General features: G+C 40.2%; 1 protein-coding gene across 2 annotated transcripts in view; it reads left to right on the plus strand.

Moving 5' to 3' along the window:
- The first annotated feature begins 569 nt into the window (after nucleotides 1-569).
- Nucleotides 570-17509, plus strand: part of SPAST (spastin) — a 66941-nt gene continuing 50001 nt past the window's right edge. The window contains exons 1-3 of one of the 2 annotated variants that reach the window (XM_065400778.1): nucleotides 570-993; nucleotides 5932-6018; nucleotides 9172-9255. In XM_065400778.1, coding sequence (XP_065256850.1) covers nucleotides 570-993; nucleotides 5932-6018; nucleotides 9172-9255 — 595 coding nt within the window. The remainder of the gene's footprint in view (nucleotides 994-5931; nucleotides 6019-9171; nucleotides 9256-17509) is intronic. The other variant, XM_065400779.1, reaches the window with a different exon arrangement.

Here is a 17509-nt window from a genome sequence, read left to right on the forward strand (position 1 = left end):
CACCACCCAGCCGTTGGCAACCGCCCCCTTTGTGCAGCACGTGGCTCCTAGAGAGAGCAACGCAGCCCGCGCCTACTACAAGTCCCAGCCTGCCACAGGGCGGGGCATCTCATTTCCGGGCGTGCAACACTCCACAGCGAGACCGGCCACTGACCCGCCTTGGGCTGCAGCAGCTCCCGACATGCAACGCGGAACGAAAAAACTAAATGTCCCAACATGCAACGCGCCCGCAGCGGATTCCCTGAACCCTCGAAAAAACGACCAATCCGGACTACGGTACCCGGCATGCTGCGCAACCAGTGCCTCGCTGCATGTTGGGATATGTAGTCTCCATGCGCAGCCGCTGCGCCAACCACACCTCCCATTGTCGCTTCGGTGCCGGCCTCTCGCAGCTGCTTGTCAACAATAACTGCACGCTAGGGGCGGCGGCTACGCTTCCCTGTATTCAGAAAGGGCCTGTGCGCTCTTTCCCCACGGCCCTCCTAGCCGGGGCTGGCTAAAAGGGGCGTAGCCGCCGCCATGGCCGGTTGTTGTCAGTCGCTAGCAGCGGGTTATGGCGACGGCGGTGAATGAATTCTCCGGGCGGCAGAGGGAAGAAGAAGGGCTCAGCCGGCTCCAGCTCCCCGCCCCAGGCCCCCGGAGCCTCCCCCTCCTCCTCGGCCGGGCCGGCTCCCCCCCTGCAGCAGCAGCAGCAGCAGCAGCAGGCGGCGGCGGGGGCGGCCGCGGCGTCTCCCCATAAGCGGAACCTCTATTACTTCTCCTACCCGCTCTTCGCCGCCTTCGCGCTGCTCCGCTTCGTCGCCTTCCAGCTCGGGCTGCTCTTCGCCTGGCTCTGCGAGCGCCTCTCCCGGGGCGCCCTCATGGCCGCCAAGGGCAGAGCCGGGGCCGGCGACGCGCCCGAGCCCGGCGGGGCGCCCGAGACGGTGCGAGCCTGCCACAAGCGAGCCTTCGAGTGCATCTCCGTGGCGCTGCGCATCGATGAGGAGGAGAGAGGTGAGGGCTCGAGGGGACCCCGGGGTGGGGCGAGGATGGTGCCTGCGAGTGGGGACGAGCCTCGAGGGGGGCGGGTGGTATCCTGGGGTAGGGAGGTAGCGAGGCCTGAATGGATCCAGGGGGGTCTGTCGTGGTGAGTTCCTTGAATGAGGGGGCGTCTGTTCTCCCCCCATATCGGGGTGTCATGCGCCCCCTCATCCTTGGCTCCAGCTGTGTCCTGTCTGTGTTGCACATTAGTTGAACATCCCTGAGGCGTCTCTGGCGCGGGAAGGTGCTGCTGACAGATGGTGTGTCAGGGGCTGAGGATATAGATGGAGACCAGAGAGGGCTGGCGTGGAGGGAAGATATCTCTGCAGTTTTGGCCGCTGCAGAAATGGTTGAGTTGTGGAGAATGGCAAGTACAATTTCTAGCCTGGTGGCAGAGATGTGGAATAATTTTTGGCCAGCAAACTTCAGACGCCTGCTGAGCATTTCCAATGAGAGAAGGATGAGGTAGAAACAGGCAAAAAACATATCAAAAGAGTTAAAGCTTAGTGGTGAAATCTTGGCTCAGTCGTACCAGGATTTCAGGCTAGGTATGTAGCAAGGGTAGAGAGCTATTGTAGTTGTTTTTTTAAAATATAGATACTGTGCATTTAAATTCAGTGTTCTGTAGGAGATTGAACTTCATGTTAAGGAGGTGTCAATATATAGAATAGCTTTAATATAGAGAATTTTAGCCTTCACCCCACTTTTTGTTTTTGGCACCACAACAGTTGGCTGGTGAAGTAGGTGGTACAGCAAACAGGGAAAGATTAAGAATGAGCTCTCAAAACTGGATACTCTCATAAAAAACCAACCTTCCACACAAACTTCCTCAAGTTCTTTTTGTAGGTGGTCTAGTTTCTAATATATGTGGCACAAATAGTTAACTTTTTTTTTCTTCAAAAAAAATTGAAATTCAGTCTTAAAATTGTTTTTCATTTTAATTCATAGATACAGATTGGGGAGAATTTATGGGGTATTCATGTTCAGCACTAAACTGTCACATTATTCATGCCTACATAATTAGATTATCAGGAACAATAATGTATTTCAGGGTCTGGCACCATCTTTATAGCATACTCTTAGTTTGCAAATTGTGTACATGTTTAAGAAAATCTCTACTGAAGTTTGATATACAAGCTGCCAAATATCAGAACAATTTCTTTATAATTTGTACCTTAGCAATTAAACTCTTATTAAATTGCATTTTCCTCTAAAATTGTTGCTGAGTCACATAATTATTTTACTTTTGCCAATAACTTATAGAACTCTGGGAAACAACTAATTTAAAATAAAATACAAGGTTGAGGAAAATCATTGTATGGTTTAGATTTAAAAACAAAAACAAAGAAAAGCTATTGTCAGTGTATTTGACTTAGACCATCAGTCTACCTGCAGCAGTACAACCCTGCCAATGTTCAAAGGGGAGTCCTCTGAGGCATGGGTACCGTGCTGGGCTTTAAATTCCCCTGGAAACATCCAGCATGATTTTAAGATGTGAAGACTTAATGAAACTATGATTCTGCATAGCAGGAAGTAAAAATTGTTTCCCTCTTTAAAATCAAAATAGAGACTTTATACAGACTGCATGCGTAGTATGCCATGAAAGGGACAGACTTACTTTGGTCTGCTGCGATAACTTGGGAAGGCAGTAGTGGGCTCGGAAAGAGACTGCATGCAGCCTTATTAATATAAAAAGATGTTGGTGTGACATAGGACTTGTGAGGGTACGAGGGAAAACTTAGAACTCAAGTTGGTTCAAAATTTTAATGGTAGTAAAGGTGGTGATTAAAATGTACTTAAGTGTAGATAAATCTCCAGTTCTGTCAAGCACCTGTAATGGCTTATAATAACAAACTAGTGCTTGTTTTTTCCAGAAGCCTGTTATAATTATAGCCTTAATACTTAAGGAGAAAAAAAAAAATATAAGGACTAACTTGTTTCTTAAGTTTGATTTTCCCCTTCCTCCCCACACCCCATCCCATCCCTGAAGTCCCCTCTTTTAATTGGCATGTTGTATAGTTCCTTTGCCCTAAGCAGCATGGAACTACACAAACAGTCACTCAGATTATGTTGGGAGAGAGAACCACTTACTACATTTTCTCCAGAATTTGTGCTGTTATTTAAATATTAACTAAGTAAACTCAAAGTAAACCTTTAATTGTAAGTGCCATCTTTCTCTGAGTTCCGTAACTTACAAGTAACTTAAAACCTGTGCAGACAAGAATCACTTCAGGAGACCAATACAAATACTTGTGGGATCAGTAGATCTTTCAGAACTTCCTGTACACCAGTATTATCATAGCCATTTTATATCTTAATTTTAGATGCCTTTCCTAGTTTCTGGTGTCCAGGGAGTAATGGTAGTGCTTTTCTTTATAACTTTGCTCAAGTTACTACTGTGATTCTCAAACCTCTATATCAAAGTCATTGCAATCTGTTGAGCAGCATGAAGCCTTCAGGTCTTGCTCTTTTCATGCGGTTGCATTTTAAAATATTACTCCTGCACTTCTAAGACTTTATAGTTGTGTTATTGGTGCATGGTGAATAGTAGTGTGTGTGTGTATGTATGTATGTATGTATATAGATAGATAGATATAAATTAGTAATTTTAACTACAGCTAATACAAGCAGATATGACTTTCTAGGAGTCACACTTTAACATTTGGATCTATTAGTTACATGGGAAGCATCCATTAATCTTATGGACATAAAGGGATTTACTTATTAACGTGTGCTGAATCTGTTTTTATTCTTTTTCGGGTGCATTTTGTACAACTTCATATGTGAAGTGATTTTTGTTATGCATAGTTTGTGGGTCAGTTAAGATTTCTAGACTGTCCCCTGTGAATTTGTGGCCATTTTGTTTTGAAAATAATGAACTTAAGTAGGTATCATTATAACTACCTAATGTTAATTTTTTTACACTTCTTACTTTTAGACACACACTATAATTGGCTTGGCTTGTAACTTGCAACTACTGTGGCAATAGTTTGAAAAATCCATTTCCCCTTAGGGAATTGCGTGGAGTCAGGGACGGGTGAGCCACCAAATTCTGTAGAATCTGAGTTTTATTTTTTTATAAAATGACTTTTTATAATTGTAGGGATAGTCAGAATCTGGATCTATGTAGTGGTGTCTTCTTAGTTGGCCAGCAGATAGTTCAATTGTTTGTGTCAATGCCAAAACTTCCCCAGACAGAAGCGGAGTGAAATTAACAAAATATCTGGGCAGTTTCACAACTTCTCTTCAGAATCTTTTGGGCAGCAGTGAAGCTGACAGATCTTCTCAAGTTTCCTTTGGGACAGCTATAACCAGTGGCAGAGACAGACACTGGAGCTATCTTGAGAAAAGGAAGCTAAAGGAGGGGTAAGGTAATAGAGACCCCCATTGTTGGAGAAGCACAGCTGCCCTTAACAGTCAGGAAGCTGGAGATGGAGGGAGCGAGTGAGATTTCTGATTACTCAAAAGGAGAAAGATGGTGGGAAGGGAGATTTAAAATATATACACTTAGTAGCCAGAGCACATGAAGTACAAAGCTTTCAACTGGGTCCTAGGGACAATGCCTAGATGCTATATTGACTGATGCCATACTGAATGCTAGATAACAGATGTGGGACAAAAGGTTCCGGTGCAACACCCTCACTGCTGTTTAGAAATGAGCACTTGGAAAAATCTATGGTACTTTGCTTACTTTCATTTAAGGTTTCACAAAATCTTTCCTCCCTTTACCCTGACTTTTTTCTGGAGATAGCACTACAGTTTGTGACAGCAGGTATAGGATAACAATACTTGTTACTAATACTTGATAAGCTTTTTTAATAATACTTGTGCTAAATAGACATAGTCCTAATTTTCATAATGTGGTTAAATAGGTCATGGAATGTCTCTTTGAATACAGAAAACATACAAGAGGAGAGAGTTAGCTAGTAGAGCTTTAAAATGAATCTGCATATTTTGGTATTTCAGTAAGTTTTACACCAACAGTATTGGATAGCGTATGTTAAATCCAGGCATGTTTTTGATTGCCATTTGGGAAGCTTACACAAGGCTATGTTCAGTCACCGCAGTCCTCTCTTCTCCCCTCCCCTCCTGCCCCGTTATTATCCCAATGATTAGTGCTTCTTGAAGAGGCTGACATTTGTGATGTAGGCAGTGGTTTTATGGTATGACAGAGTAACCAAAGAGGTTGGTTGTTGCACTCATTTTTCTCTTGACTTGAACCTGGGTTGTTAGAAATGAAAGCCTGGTGTACTAATTTATTGCACAGCATCCCTGTTTTTCATTGGTTCAAGAGATAGCTAAAAGGTGGGGCTATGCAGAAAGTGGCTGCTTTGAAACCAATTTTAAAAAATACCATGCCCTGTAGGGTTCACTACAGTATAATTTGAGACGCAAGTGTCTTTATGCTTTGCCTATCACTGTAGTGTGTTGATTTTGGCACTTTTCTTTCTGGATGTTCATACCTATTAATGGTAGTTATCTTATGAACATTATATGTAAATGGAAGATTAGGAAAGAGGGGTTTTCCAGTGCGATTGCTTTGTGACTTGACCGCATTTTGTGTCACAGTCCTACTGTTTCTCCTGTGAATATGCATGGTTAGTCCATTTTCTCCTTCTGGAGCTTTCAAATATTAGGAGAAAAATGTATGAAAACAAGAAAAAGTGATTGAGACTAGTGCTAAAGAGGCAGGTGTAGCACCTAAAACTATTGTTAACTCAGTCTTTGAAATTGACTAGATGTGAAGTTGTCCCTTTAAAAATGTTTATACAATAGTACTTTGCTCAAATGTGTAGTTTTCCCCCACATTTGTAATTAAACTCTGCCCATTACCCATCTTGCGTATCTTGTAGAAACATTCCTTTAATTATAATTTACTACAGAAAGTAAGGGGCCCATTTCCATTTTAAGCAGGACAAAAGGAACAAGCTGTTGAATGGTATAAGAAAGGAATTGAAGAACTGGAGAAAGGAATAGCTGTCTTAGTTATTGGTCAAGGTAAGCCAATTTTTTGTGTGTGTAAAGTTTATTCCTTAGTGATGAATATCAATTCCTGGCATTTTTCTCAGGAAAGTGGGAGAGTTAAGCATCATATTTCATTCTTCAAGTAAGTGGATAAGGAATAAACCTGGTTGGTTTGAACTGTATAGTGGAAAAGCACATACAGAATGTTTCCTAATGCAGCAGACATTCTCTCCAATGTAGGTCGGTACACAGAGAGGTAGGTAATTATCTCCATTTACTTTTTTCATATAGGAAAAGCATATATATATAAAAACAACTGCTACTTGGGTTTTAAGATTAACCCACTGCTCAATTATTTCTGTTCTAGCTTTCTAATGCCTTAATGTTTTACACCATTGTATTTGCAAACCTTTCCTATGTTAATCTTTCTTGTCCTGCTTTATGAAATAAATATATTAAGATTGTTCAAAAGCCAAAGCAATTTTGGCTCATGAAAATGTCCATCTAAAACTTAAGACCAAAATATTCTTAAAGTTAATACATATTTGGGCATTCCTGTAGCATAAATTTCAACTTGATCCATTTAAGTTGAGGTTTGCGGATTTGTTTGTGTTTTCACTGCTCTAGAATTTTACATTGTGAATATAAATCAACACAGTTCTCACAGGGGTGGGTGGTATTATGTTTGAGAGACTTAAAAATACAGAAACTCCTCACTTAACGTCCTCCTGCTTAACGTTGTTTCTAAGTTACGTCGCTGCTCAATTAGGGAACATGCTCGTTTAAAGTTGTGCAGTGCTCCCTTATAACGTCGTTTGGCTGCCTGCTCTGTCCACTGCTTGTAAGATTCTGTGGAAGAACAGCGTCTTTACAAGGGAGAATTGCACAAGTTCCTCTTCTCCGCCTCCTCCCCCTCCCTCCCAGTTGTTTGGCGGCGCTTAGGACTTTGGGGGGGTGGGGAAAGGAGCGGGGATGCGGTTGCTCCGGAGAGGAGGTGGAGTGGTGGTAGGAAGAGGTGGGCCTGGAGCATCCCCCAGCTAAGTCGGTGCCATGGATCTATTGAGGATCGATTTATCGCGTGTAGTACAGACACGATAAATCAATCCCCGATCACTCTGCCGTCGACTCCTGTACTCCACTGCGTCGTGAGGCGGAAGCAGAGTCGACGGGGGAGCAGTGGCAGTCGACCCCGCGCCGTGAGGTAAGTCGACCTAAGATACATCCACTTCAGCTACACTATTCTCGTAGCTGAAGTTGCGTATCTTAGGTCGATTTTCCCCCCCCCCCACCCCAGTGTAGACCAGGTCTTTGACACCCAAGCCAAGTTGGTGCATGCTACCATTTAGTTTGTGAAGGTTGTGTGCAACAATGAGGGAGACAAAAGTGAAACAAGGTAAAGAATAAAAAAAAATGTAAATTATACCTGCCTCTTGGTTACTCTTCTAAAGTGACTTCACTTTGGCAAAACTGAGATTTAAACTGAATTAATTGTGTCCCTTCACATTTCAAAACATCAGTAATGGATTTACAAACATTACTATGGCCACTTCCTTAAAATAGAGTGCTCACAGTTTAAAAGCTTCTCTAACTTCTTAAAGAGAACACAGCTCTGCCGGATGTTGATAGTGAAGGGGAGTACTGTATTGTTAATTAAAATCTGTTTTACTATTTTACAGGACAGATACAGGATATGCTTACTATAAATGATAAGATAGGAAATGTCTTCTGAGGTTGTTTCTCTCAAATAGTTGCTGCAGGAATGGGCAAATTTAAGTTTTTTTTAAAAAATGATTAAGTGAGCAGAAAAGCGTGGGAACTCTCTTAATGACCTGTGATACATTACATACAATCTGAATAAATATTTTTACCAATTTATCCTATACGACTTCAACAAAAGAACTGGGGATCAACCAATGAAATTAAAATGCAGCAGGTTTAAAACAAACCAAAGGAAGTACTTCTTCACACAATGCACAGTCAACCTGTGAAATTTGTTGCCATGGAATATCGTGAAGGCCAAAAGTGTAACTGGGTTCAAAACAGAATTAGATAACCTCCATGAATTTAAATCCTTCAATGGCTATTAGCCAAAATGATCAGGGATACAACCCCATGCTCTGGTGTCCCTAAACCTCCAATTGCCAAAGGATGGGATTGGACCTCCTGAAATTACCCTGTTCTGTTTATTCCCTCTGAAGCATCTGGCACTGGCCACTGTCAGAGACCGTATATTGAGCTAGATCAGGGATCAGCAACCTTTGGCACACGGCTCGCCAGGGTAAGCACCCTGGTGGGGACAGGCTGGTTTGTTTACCTGCCACGTCCGCAGATTCGGCCGATCGTGGCTCCCACTGGCTGTGGTTCACCGTCCCAGGCCAATGGGGGCTCCGAGAAGCGGCGCAGGCTGAGGGATGTGCTGGCTGCCGCTTCCCGCCACCCCCATTGGCCTGGAGCGGCGAACTGCGGCCAGTGGGAGCCGCAATCGGCCAAACCTACGGACGCGGCAGGTAAACAAACCAGCCCAGCCCTCCAGGGTGCCAAAGGTTGCTGATCCCTTAGCTAGATGGACCATTGATCTGACCCATTAGGCTGTTCTTATGTTTATTCACCATATTTGAGAACTGAAGCAGGTTTTTCTTGGTAGTGTGGCTTTACCTGAAAAATGTACAGTAACTCCTCACTTAATGTTGTAGTTATGTTCCTGAAAAATGCAACTTTAAGTGAAACAAGGTTAAACAAATTCAATTTTCCCATAAGATTTAATGTAAATGCAGGGGGTTAGGTTCCAAGGAAATTTTTGGCGGGCAGACAAAAGGCATTATATACTGTACAATACTGTACTGTGGTTGGGAAGTGCCCCTAGCTTACCCCACACAGGCACAGCCCACTGCAGGCAAGGATGCTAGGAAGCACCTTCGTATGTAGACATACCCATAGACATGCACTGCAACACTCGAGTCTTCAGCTTTGTACATGCAGCTTCGTGAAGCAAACAGAGCCAATTTTGTACAGCGTTGTTTTCTTTAACTTAAGATCTTTGACTAAGGTTTACATTTTATTTCCCTCTCCTCCTTTACCAGAGGGAGAGGGAAAGGTTAGATGTCAGTTTTAATGAAGGAATTATTTTAGCACTTGTAAACATTAACTTGACATAGTCCTGTTTTTAATATTGATTTTTTTCTTAAGGTGATCAGTGTGAACGAGCTCGACGTCTGCAGTCTAAAATGACGACGAATTTGGCTATGGCAAAGGATCGTTTGCAGCTTCTAGGTACCAGTTGCTATTCAAAATTTGAAAAGTTGGTACACATAATGACAATGATAATGCATTAACTTAATATATTTAATTATTTAAAATGAAGAGCAAAAGTAATTGTACACTTTTTTAAAAATAAATTCATAGTAGCGTAGTGTGATGTTCCTCAGTCTTTTCAGGTTGGTGATCCCTTATTTGAAGTTTTTTAAAAAAAATTCATGAGCGCCTTACAATTACTATACAAGTACCATATAATACAACTAGTAGATTTGACTTCACACCTTTGAAGGTTTTGATCGCCCTGAAGTTACCCTGGACATTTTATTTTCTTTGCTTTAAAATATAATATAATTTTTCAACACCTTTCAACCCTCCAATTGCCTTTCATGACTTGCTGGGGATCACAGCCCACTGGTTGAAAAACACTGTCTTAACGTACTGGATTTCTGCTCAATGAAACTTGTAGGTGTACTCTTTGTTCTTCAGGAAGCACTCACTACCATTTAAACCAGTTCTACATTATTAATATGGTAATTACATTAACAATCTGATTCCCGGTATGTACTATAACTGAAGTCATTCAGTCTTATAAATAAGATTAAACAATTTAAAAACTTCAACCTCTGACTTTAATTTGATCATCTTCTTCTTCTACTTTAATTGCTAAAGTTAAGACCATTTCATTTCAGGAGCAACATATAGTAAAGTCTGAGCTCTTATAAATGTTATGAAACTCATTGTAATGGATGTGAACACTCTACAAAAACAATACAACTGACACCTGTGATTGGCAGTAAAATGTTATTGTGTAATAATTTTGAGAATGAAAATCTGGTAGAGCATCCTTTAAATAGCATGTGCTGAAAGTGCTCTTAAATATTCTGTTTAAAAAGATTTCTCTTTTCTATTCTACTGGTGACTTGTTTTTCTGAGAGTTTTTGCAGTAGGGGAAGATGACCATTCTGGAAAGCAGCACCACGAAATGTGTTTGGGCCTGACACGCTCCCACCTGATTCTCTGCCCAGGCCTCCTTACTTTCACCTTCAGCACTGGTTGTAATTTGAGGCAAGCATCCTAATTTCTTCTTGGAGCCTGATGAAGAGTCTGAGGCATGAATGTTCCTCACTTCCCGTGGCTCCCATTGCTCTCTGGCTTGATGCAGTGATTATAGCAGGGAAGAAAGTGACTGTCTCTTCTCCTGTCCTCCCATTACCTCTGGTTCTGTGCAGGGATCTGTGCTATCTCCCTATCCACTCCTGTTTCCTGTTGCTGCTTGGATCGGTGCACATTCGTGGCTCAAAACAGCAGCAGCTCATAAATATTAAATACTCTCTTGAAGAGGCTAGGGGAAAGCCCACACAAGAGCTGTCACCTACAGGGATGTAGTTGAGCAGTGAAAACGGTGAAACTAAATGTACGCTGTGCATTCAGCTGTGTAAAGTAAACAAATATTTTCATTTATAGTCATCTTAGACGTAACAATAAGCTTTAAAAAAAAAAAATCAAAATCACTTCTGTTTCTTCTTAGTTGATGGTATATGTTTTATGTGTGCATTACCTGCTCCTGATGTGCCCCAGTTATGGTAGTTTGCATATGTTAGCAAACTGAGTTGAATATTGGCCATGTGTGCCCTTAAATGTATTCCTGCAAAAGGAGATATAAAAAGAAGATGAAGGTTGCAAAAGTTAAGCACTCAAAAGTCAGGAAATGACATTAAGCGAGTACATAAAATCTTAAACTTTGCAACTTTGTTTTATTGTAATCTTTAATTACACGTTCTTTGTCTCATTCTGGGTGTAGGCTGAAAGCTGAATGTGGAAGAGGTAAATAACAAATGAGGCAGGTGTCTTGTAAATCCTTGTTTCAGTCTAGTTCAAATTGTCTTTGAAGTGATATCCGTGCAAATCTACTGAAGTCATTGCTTTACTTTATTCTATATAGGTTCTTATGTCTGCTCCATCACTGTAGTTGAGCACCTGCTTCAGAGTTTTACCAGTGTAACTGAGGGCAAAATTTGGATGGGGAGCTGTCCCTTAGTGGTGAAGATCAGAATCATGCCTAAAATATTTTAAAACTAATGATAGAATTAAAGTCTATACAAGTTAAAGACTTTTAATGTGAAGCAATTATATCATTGGGTGACATCAGTTAGACTGTTTATTACCCTTCACGTCTGTTGCACCTTTGCTTTTGTCACTTCTGTCATTCATCCTGCACACTTAATAAGGCAACATTACTGTGGAATATGTGACAATGTAACTCAAGTGTAACTGTAATGCAGATGCACAAAGGGTCTTAGATAAGGTTGCATGTGCAACTGTCATGAGGGCTTCACTTTATGATCTTAGGCCCCCATTCCTGCAATTAGATCAGTTCTGACAGACCCTTGCCTCTATGAGGAGACCCATTAAAGTCAGTGCAGCTCTGTGCTTGCTTGACTGCAGAGATCCAGTTGCAAGATCAGGGACTAAATGTTGTTTTTTCCATAGTAGTATAGTAGTCTTTTAGAATTTCCCAAGTTCTTAAAAAAAAATAGTCCCTTCATAATGACACCTACTTTTAAATCTTTTGTCTGACCCAGTGAGAGCTACCAAATGCTTATCTCTGTGTATAGTAGAGATAGAGACACAGATGAGGGCTACCTGGCTGAAACTCAATTCAGATATGATGGAAGTGATGTTGGTAGTATAAGGAAAATAACCAGATAATGACACAGATTACATCTGTCCCTTTTAAGAGTTTGTCCAATATTTGTTGTTTGAGTTTGTGTCTCTAGGTACTGTTACATCCCTATCTGCTGTTTAAACAATCATATAGAAGCATTGACTGTTGTAGCTTTTTTTCACATGTTTGGCCAGGAGGTTGAGATAATTTATTCTGGATGTGGGCTGAGCCACTGTGATCCATGCCTTTGTTTTGAGATTAGATTACTTTTGGGCACTCTATTTAAGAGGTGTCACCTTCAATCTATTTGGAAACCGAAGCTAATGCAGAATGTCTCTTTTTAGCTGAGTTTATCACTGTAATGGCAGTCCAGGATATCTGGTTAGGCTAGATGCTGAATTTTGTATTTTGGGTTAGGATACATGGCTGCAATTTACATGTGATAAGGAGTCAAGGAACTTTGTGTCTAGGAATGGCAGCCAATGCACAATTATTCAGGAGGCTTTATGAATGCTCTGAAGATCTTCATATACCTGGCATCCCAAATGACAATCAGACCATTGTATTCTGCATAAGCAGAGGCACAGGAGAGATCTTCCTGTTTTGGGAAACTGTAGGTTTGGAATTGGGCAGTGTCACACAAGGACATTGCTTGATGTCACCTACCTTGGAGGAATGATAAAATTGGAGACTGACTTATGTGACTGCAAGAACTGTCTCTGAATTAGGAGGTGGTGGATCAGATCTTTCTCCGGTGGAAATGCTGTAGGATCCTACTCATCCCAGCTCTGACCAACAAGATGGTGGTGGTGTGTGACATCAGGAAGACACTTGCACTGGCAATGGGTGTTGTCTCCATTCATTGCAGAAAGATTGCATGTCTTCCCACCAAGACCCCCTTTAGCAGAGACCCTGGCCAAGTTCAGGCACAAAAGTTCAGTGATTTAGTCATTCCCTGCTGAGTGAAACACATGCGTCCCTGTTTTGTGATGGCATTGGCTACTTGCTTCTTCTTACAGCTTTTTTATTTAAGCTTAATATATTCATAGATAGGAAATGTACAAGAACAGAGCTTCAAGAATTATGAAACTGAAGAAATTGAGTGGCTGATATATAGGTAGAGAACAAATGTTACTTTCATAGGAGTCAGAGCTAAGTGTTACCAAAATGAGAAGAAATTAGAAGCCGTTTACTGTATCTGACAGGATGAGCAAAGAGTTTAATTAATAAACTTGATGTACAATGAAAGCTGGTCACAAGGAAAAAGTAGACTGCAGTTTTTGTTGAATTTTAAGAAGCTTTATCAGAATAATACATCGAGAGAGAGAGTCTTCAATCAAGTGCTTTTTAACTCCTTTGTTTGGGAGTGAATACTTAAATGGAAAGGGGAAATCTCCCAGGAGGAAAGCTATTAATTCTGGGTGGGGGGAGGAGAAGAGTTATTTCACTTATCTAGTGGAAACATATGGTTTTTAAGGGATTCCATAACTACACTGACTCTAAAGGAAAAGAAGAACTGCAGTACAGTACTTGCACTGTTATTTCATGTACCTTGTTAAGAAGCAAAGAATAGTATACTTTACTTTCACTTTCTCTAGTGCTGTGAATTTCTTTTCTGTTCAATTATCAGTTGGGAAATCTTTTTGTTAACTCCAAATGAAAACACTTTGACTGTCTCAAATTCTGGAAGCTACTACAAAATGCTTAGGATCAGGTCCTCTGTCCGGAAGTAGAGTCTAGGGATCAGTTGGTATAGATTATTATTATTATTATTATTATTATTGGAGATATCCTATCTCCTAGAACTGGAAGGAACCTTGAAAGGTCATTGAGTCCAGCCCCCTGCCTTCACTAGCAGGACCAAGTACTGATTTTGCCCCAGATCCCTAAGTGGCCCCCTCAAGGATTGAACTCACAACCCTGGGTTTAGCAGGCCAGTGCTCAAACCACTGAGCTATCCCTCCCCCCCCCAACTAATTAGATCAACTAATATTTTAGAGGGCTTGGCATGAGGAGGCTATAGGAGAAGAGGGATCTTAAACCATACCTTAAATATTAGCCCAAATGAAAGTGGCTACTTTCTCTTTGCCCCCCTACAAAAGGGGGGGGGAGGGGAGCTATATCCTATTATGGGGTGTTAAATGAGGAATCTTACAGACCATGTGTATATACTGTGTACACGTAGATAATATATATACATGCACTTATTTTAAATTAGTGGATCCCCTGCCAGTAATATGTCTTTTAAGAATGAATGCCCATTTCCATACAAAGGGAAAAGTTGTGTCTAAAGTTCTAATTGTGTGTTCTGACACACGGCTTTTTCCCAGTATAGACAGGCCTTAAGGCAAAATGGAACAAGTGGGTAGCAAACAACTGGAAGGAGTTGGAAACGGTAATATGAATTATTTATATAGGTGAAATAAGTTTAAAAATTAGCAGTCCCTTCTGGCACTACACCTAACTGTCTGTTGACGGTTTCTTTTAGGCATTGTGATGGGGTGGCTTTTTTTTTTTTTTTTTTTTTTTTTAAGACATGAAGGTTAGTGGCTTTTCAGATTGGTTCAGGGAAGGTGTTGCATGTATAAAGATGGAGTCAAATTATACTTTTTCTATTTTATTTGCCCATCACCATGGTAACTGAGCACAAATATATTTCTGGGGAAAGCTAACATGGGTGATTGGGACTGGCAATATCAGCAGAGTAGGAGAACTGGGAAAGTAGATAAATAGGGAGGGGCAAAGTTGTGAAGGGCCTTAACAGCTAGGACCAAAAGTTTGTATCTATTGCAGTGAAGAAAGGGGAACCATGGAGTGACTTAAAGTGACGCATTATCAAGAATATATATAAACTTGTGGGGTTGAGGGAAGGCTCCTGTCAAAATATATATATTGACTTTTATTTGTTTTATTTGTTCACTGCTAATAGCTTAGTTATGTTGTGCCATCCTTTTTTGTGGCAAAGTTTCTTCCCCTTAATCTTAAATTATTTTCATGAAACACATTCAGATGTTACTGAAATTAAACTTTTGACTTGATCAGAAACAAGGGTATTTTACAGAATTTTAAAAAAATTACATGCAGCTGCCTAAGAAGTGAGAACTCTACAAACTTCAATTCACATTTTGAAATCCTGAAGTCACCTACCTCATTTGAGTACTAGAAACTGTCAAACAAGTTTTGTTTATTACAGACACATTAAGTGTAAAATGTGGACTAGCTTACATACCTGTTTCGGTGAGCCACTTCTTAGGTGAAAGAGTACTTGCAAATGGTCAACCCAAGCTCCTAATGGAAGACTTCCAGGAACGGGATTGTCATACAAATCCCACTTTTTGTCAGATGGAGTCAAGATAATAAATCCTGTGCAGTGCCTTTGGAAAAAAATCCTCTTAGTGATTTTTTATTTTTAATGGTTACTTTTAACTAATTCAACGATTGACTGCCAGTTTAAAACTGCTTTCATAGATTTGTACTTCATATACACAGATTTTTGGTTTTTTTGGTTCATAAAGTAGTTAGCATAAATAGAAATATCCCTTTTATCTTTGACCCTTACATCAAGTATATGGAAGCTGACGTTGTCATTTCTATGTGATCAGCGTACATAAATTTCATTGGTTCATTTTTTGTTTTTTATTTGTTTATTTTGTCCTTTTTCCCCCTCTGTTTGTTGCATAGAGAAGCTGCAGGCAGTTTTGCAAATTCCCAAGCCGCAAATGGAGGTCTATAATGACAGTACTAACCTGGCATGCCGCAATGGACATCTCCAGTCAGGTGGGTTTGGTTTCACCAGCACCGAATTAATCAGGGGATGTCTGTCAGTTTCTGGTATGTTGCAAGGAAAATATGCTGAATTTCCTGGCCCCACATTAATTTGTTAAAATTTGTATGTTTCTGTTTTAAAGGTTTTGTAGAAATACATTCCATCCTCATAAGGCTCTTTGTTAATGCTGTTTGTTATATTGCAGTACTTGGTTGTCTCTCAAAACAGCTCTCCTTCTTTGTTGCTCCTTTTCAGGGTTTTCAAAAAGTTAGGATCCAAAAGAGTTTACCTTAATGTACTTTGAACTAGTTCCGTTTCAAAGAGGACTAGATCAAAGTGCATTAATGAACTGTTAATGCACGTCAGCAGGATCCACGCAGACAGTTAGTCCACAGCAGGCTAGTGCAGGGTAGAGTCACACACCAGCTTGCCATAAACTAAATGTTGGTGTAGACAAGCCCAAAAGACAGGATTCCAAAACCACTTTTCTTGTGGCTATGTATTTAAAGGAGGTTAACATGATCATACTTTAAAGTTTAAATGTTAGCTCTTGATTTCTGGCATTTCCTATTAGAAGTAATTTATTGTACTGTAGTGATAGTCAGCGTAAGATGTTCTTGGAAAAAGCCTTTATTTGATTTTTGTTGTTTTTGTTTTTAATATAGGACAGGTATTGATCTAAACTCACATTAGGTTGCTTTTACAAGCACAAACTGACATTTAGTTATAGATTTTATATTTTCTGCTCTTAAAGTAAAGAAAACACAGCAACACTTGCCATTTTTAACTATAGGTTTTCAAAAAGAACAGGAGTTCTTGTGGCACCTTGGAGACTAACAAATTTATTTGAGCATAAGCTTTCGTGGGCTACAGCCCACTTCTTCGGATGCATAGGTTTTCAGTTAGTGAAGGTTTTTTCCTCTTTTCTCCCAAGTGACGGTACCAAGAATACTAAATTGTCACACAAAGTGTATTTCCAGTTCAAGTGCTACACACATGAAGCAAAAGTCTCCTGAATTTCATAAACTGTTAAGAATTAGAAGGCTGTTTAAAGCCAACAATGTGATGTAATCAGAACTATAAGCCCAATTTACTCATACACATGCAGTGTAGACTAATCATGTTAAGTAAAATAAGGTTAAACACCAATGGAATTAACAAAACTCAGCTACAGAACTCAGAGCACAGCAATCTTAGACTAGTATGCAATCAGTCCTTAAAGTGACTGTCAACTTGAAATCTAGTCAATTGAGTTTAAAAAAAAAAAAAAAGTAGCTTTCAGCAATTCACTTGCCTTTGAATGCCCAAACTATTATTCGAACTATATGGCCACTTTTCTATTTAAAAAAAAAAAAAAAAACTCTGGCCTTTTTGCTTCATTAGACACAAAAACAAACAAGGAAACAATTAAACTAATTACATATGTTTTAATTATTTTGTGTCTGAACAAATACATTGTCTTCTGGAATTTTTCTGTTAGATTAGTTTTTGGTTTTGTTTGGAATGACGATGGTTTTTTTTAAAAGTCTGCATTTTTATTTTAAGTTGACATTTAAGCAAAACTTCATAACTAAATCAAGCTTAAAAACTGATAGTATGAAATGGCCTAATAAAACTTTGGTTGTCTGCATCCAGATGGCTCCAAGTTTAAATATATACACCCTACCCAACTTTTGAAAAAACATAGGCTGCTTTCTCTTTCATGTTCTCCACTTTCGGTTTTTTGCTCAGTTCTCTACACTAGTTTTCTAATGTGAATAGCCCAGAAAAAGGTTTAATAACTAGGCAGTCTTTAATTTTGGCAAGGAATAGTTCTAGCACTCACTTGCTTCTTTTCA

Source organism: Emys orbicularis, chromosome 3 (assembly GCF_028017835.1).
Source record: "Emys orbicularis isolate rEmyOrb1 chromosome 3, rEmyOrb1.hap1, whole genome shotgun sequence".
In the NCBI taxonomy this organism is placed as follows: Eukaryota; Metazoa; Chordata; order Testudines; family Emydidae; genus Emys; species Emys orbicularis.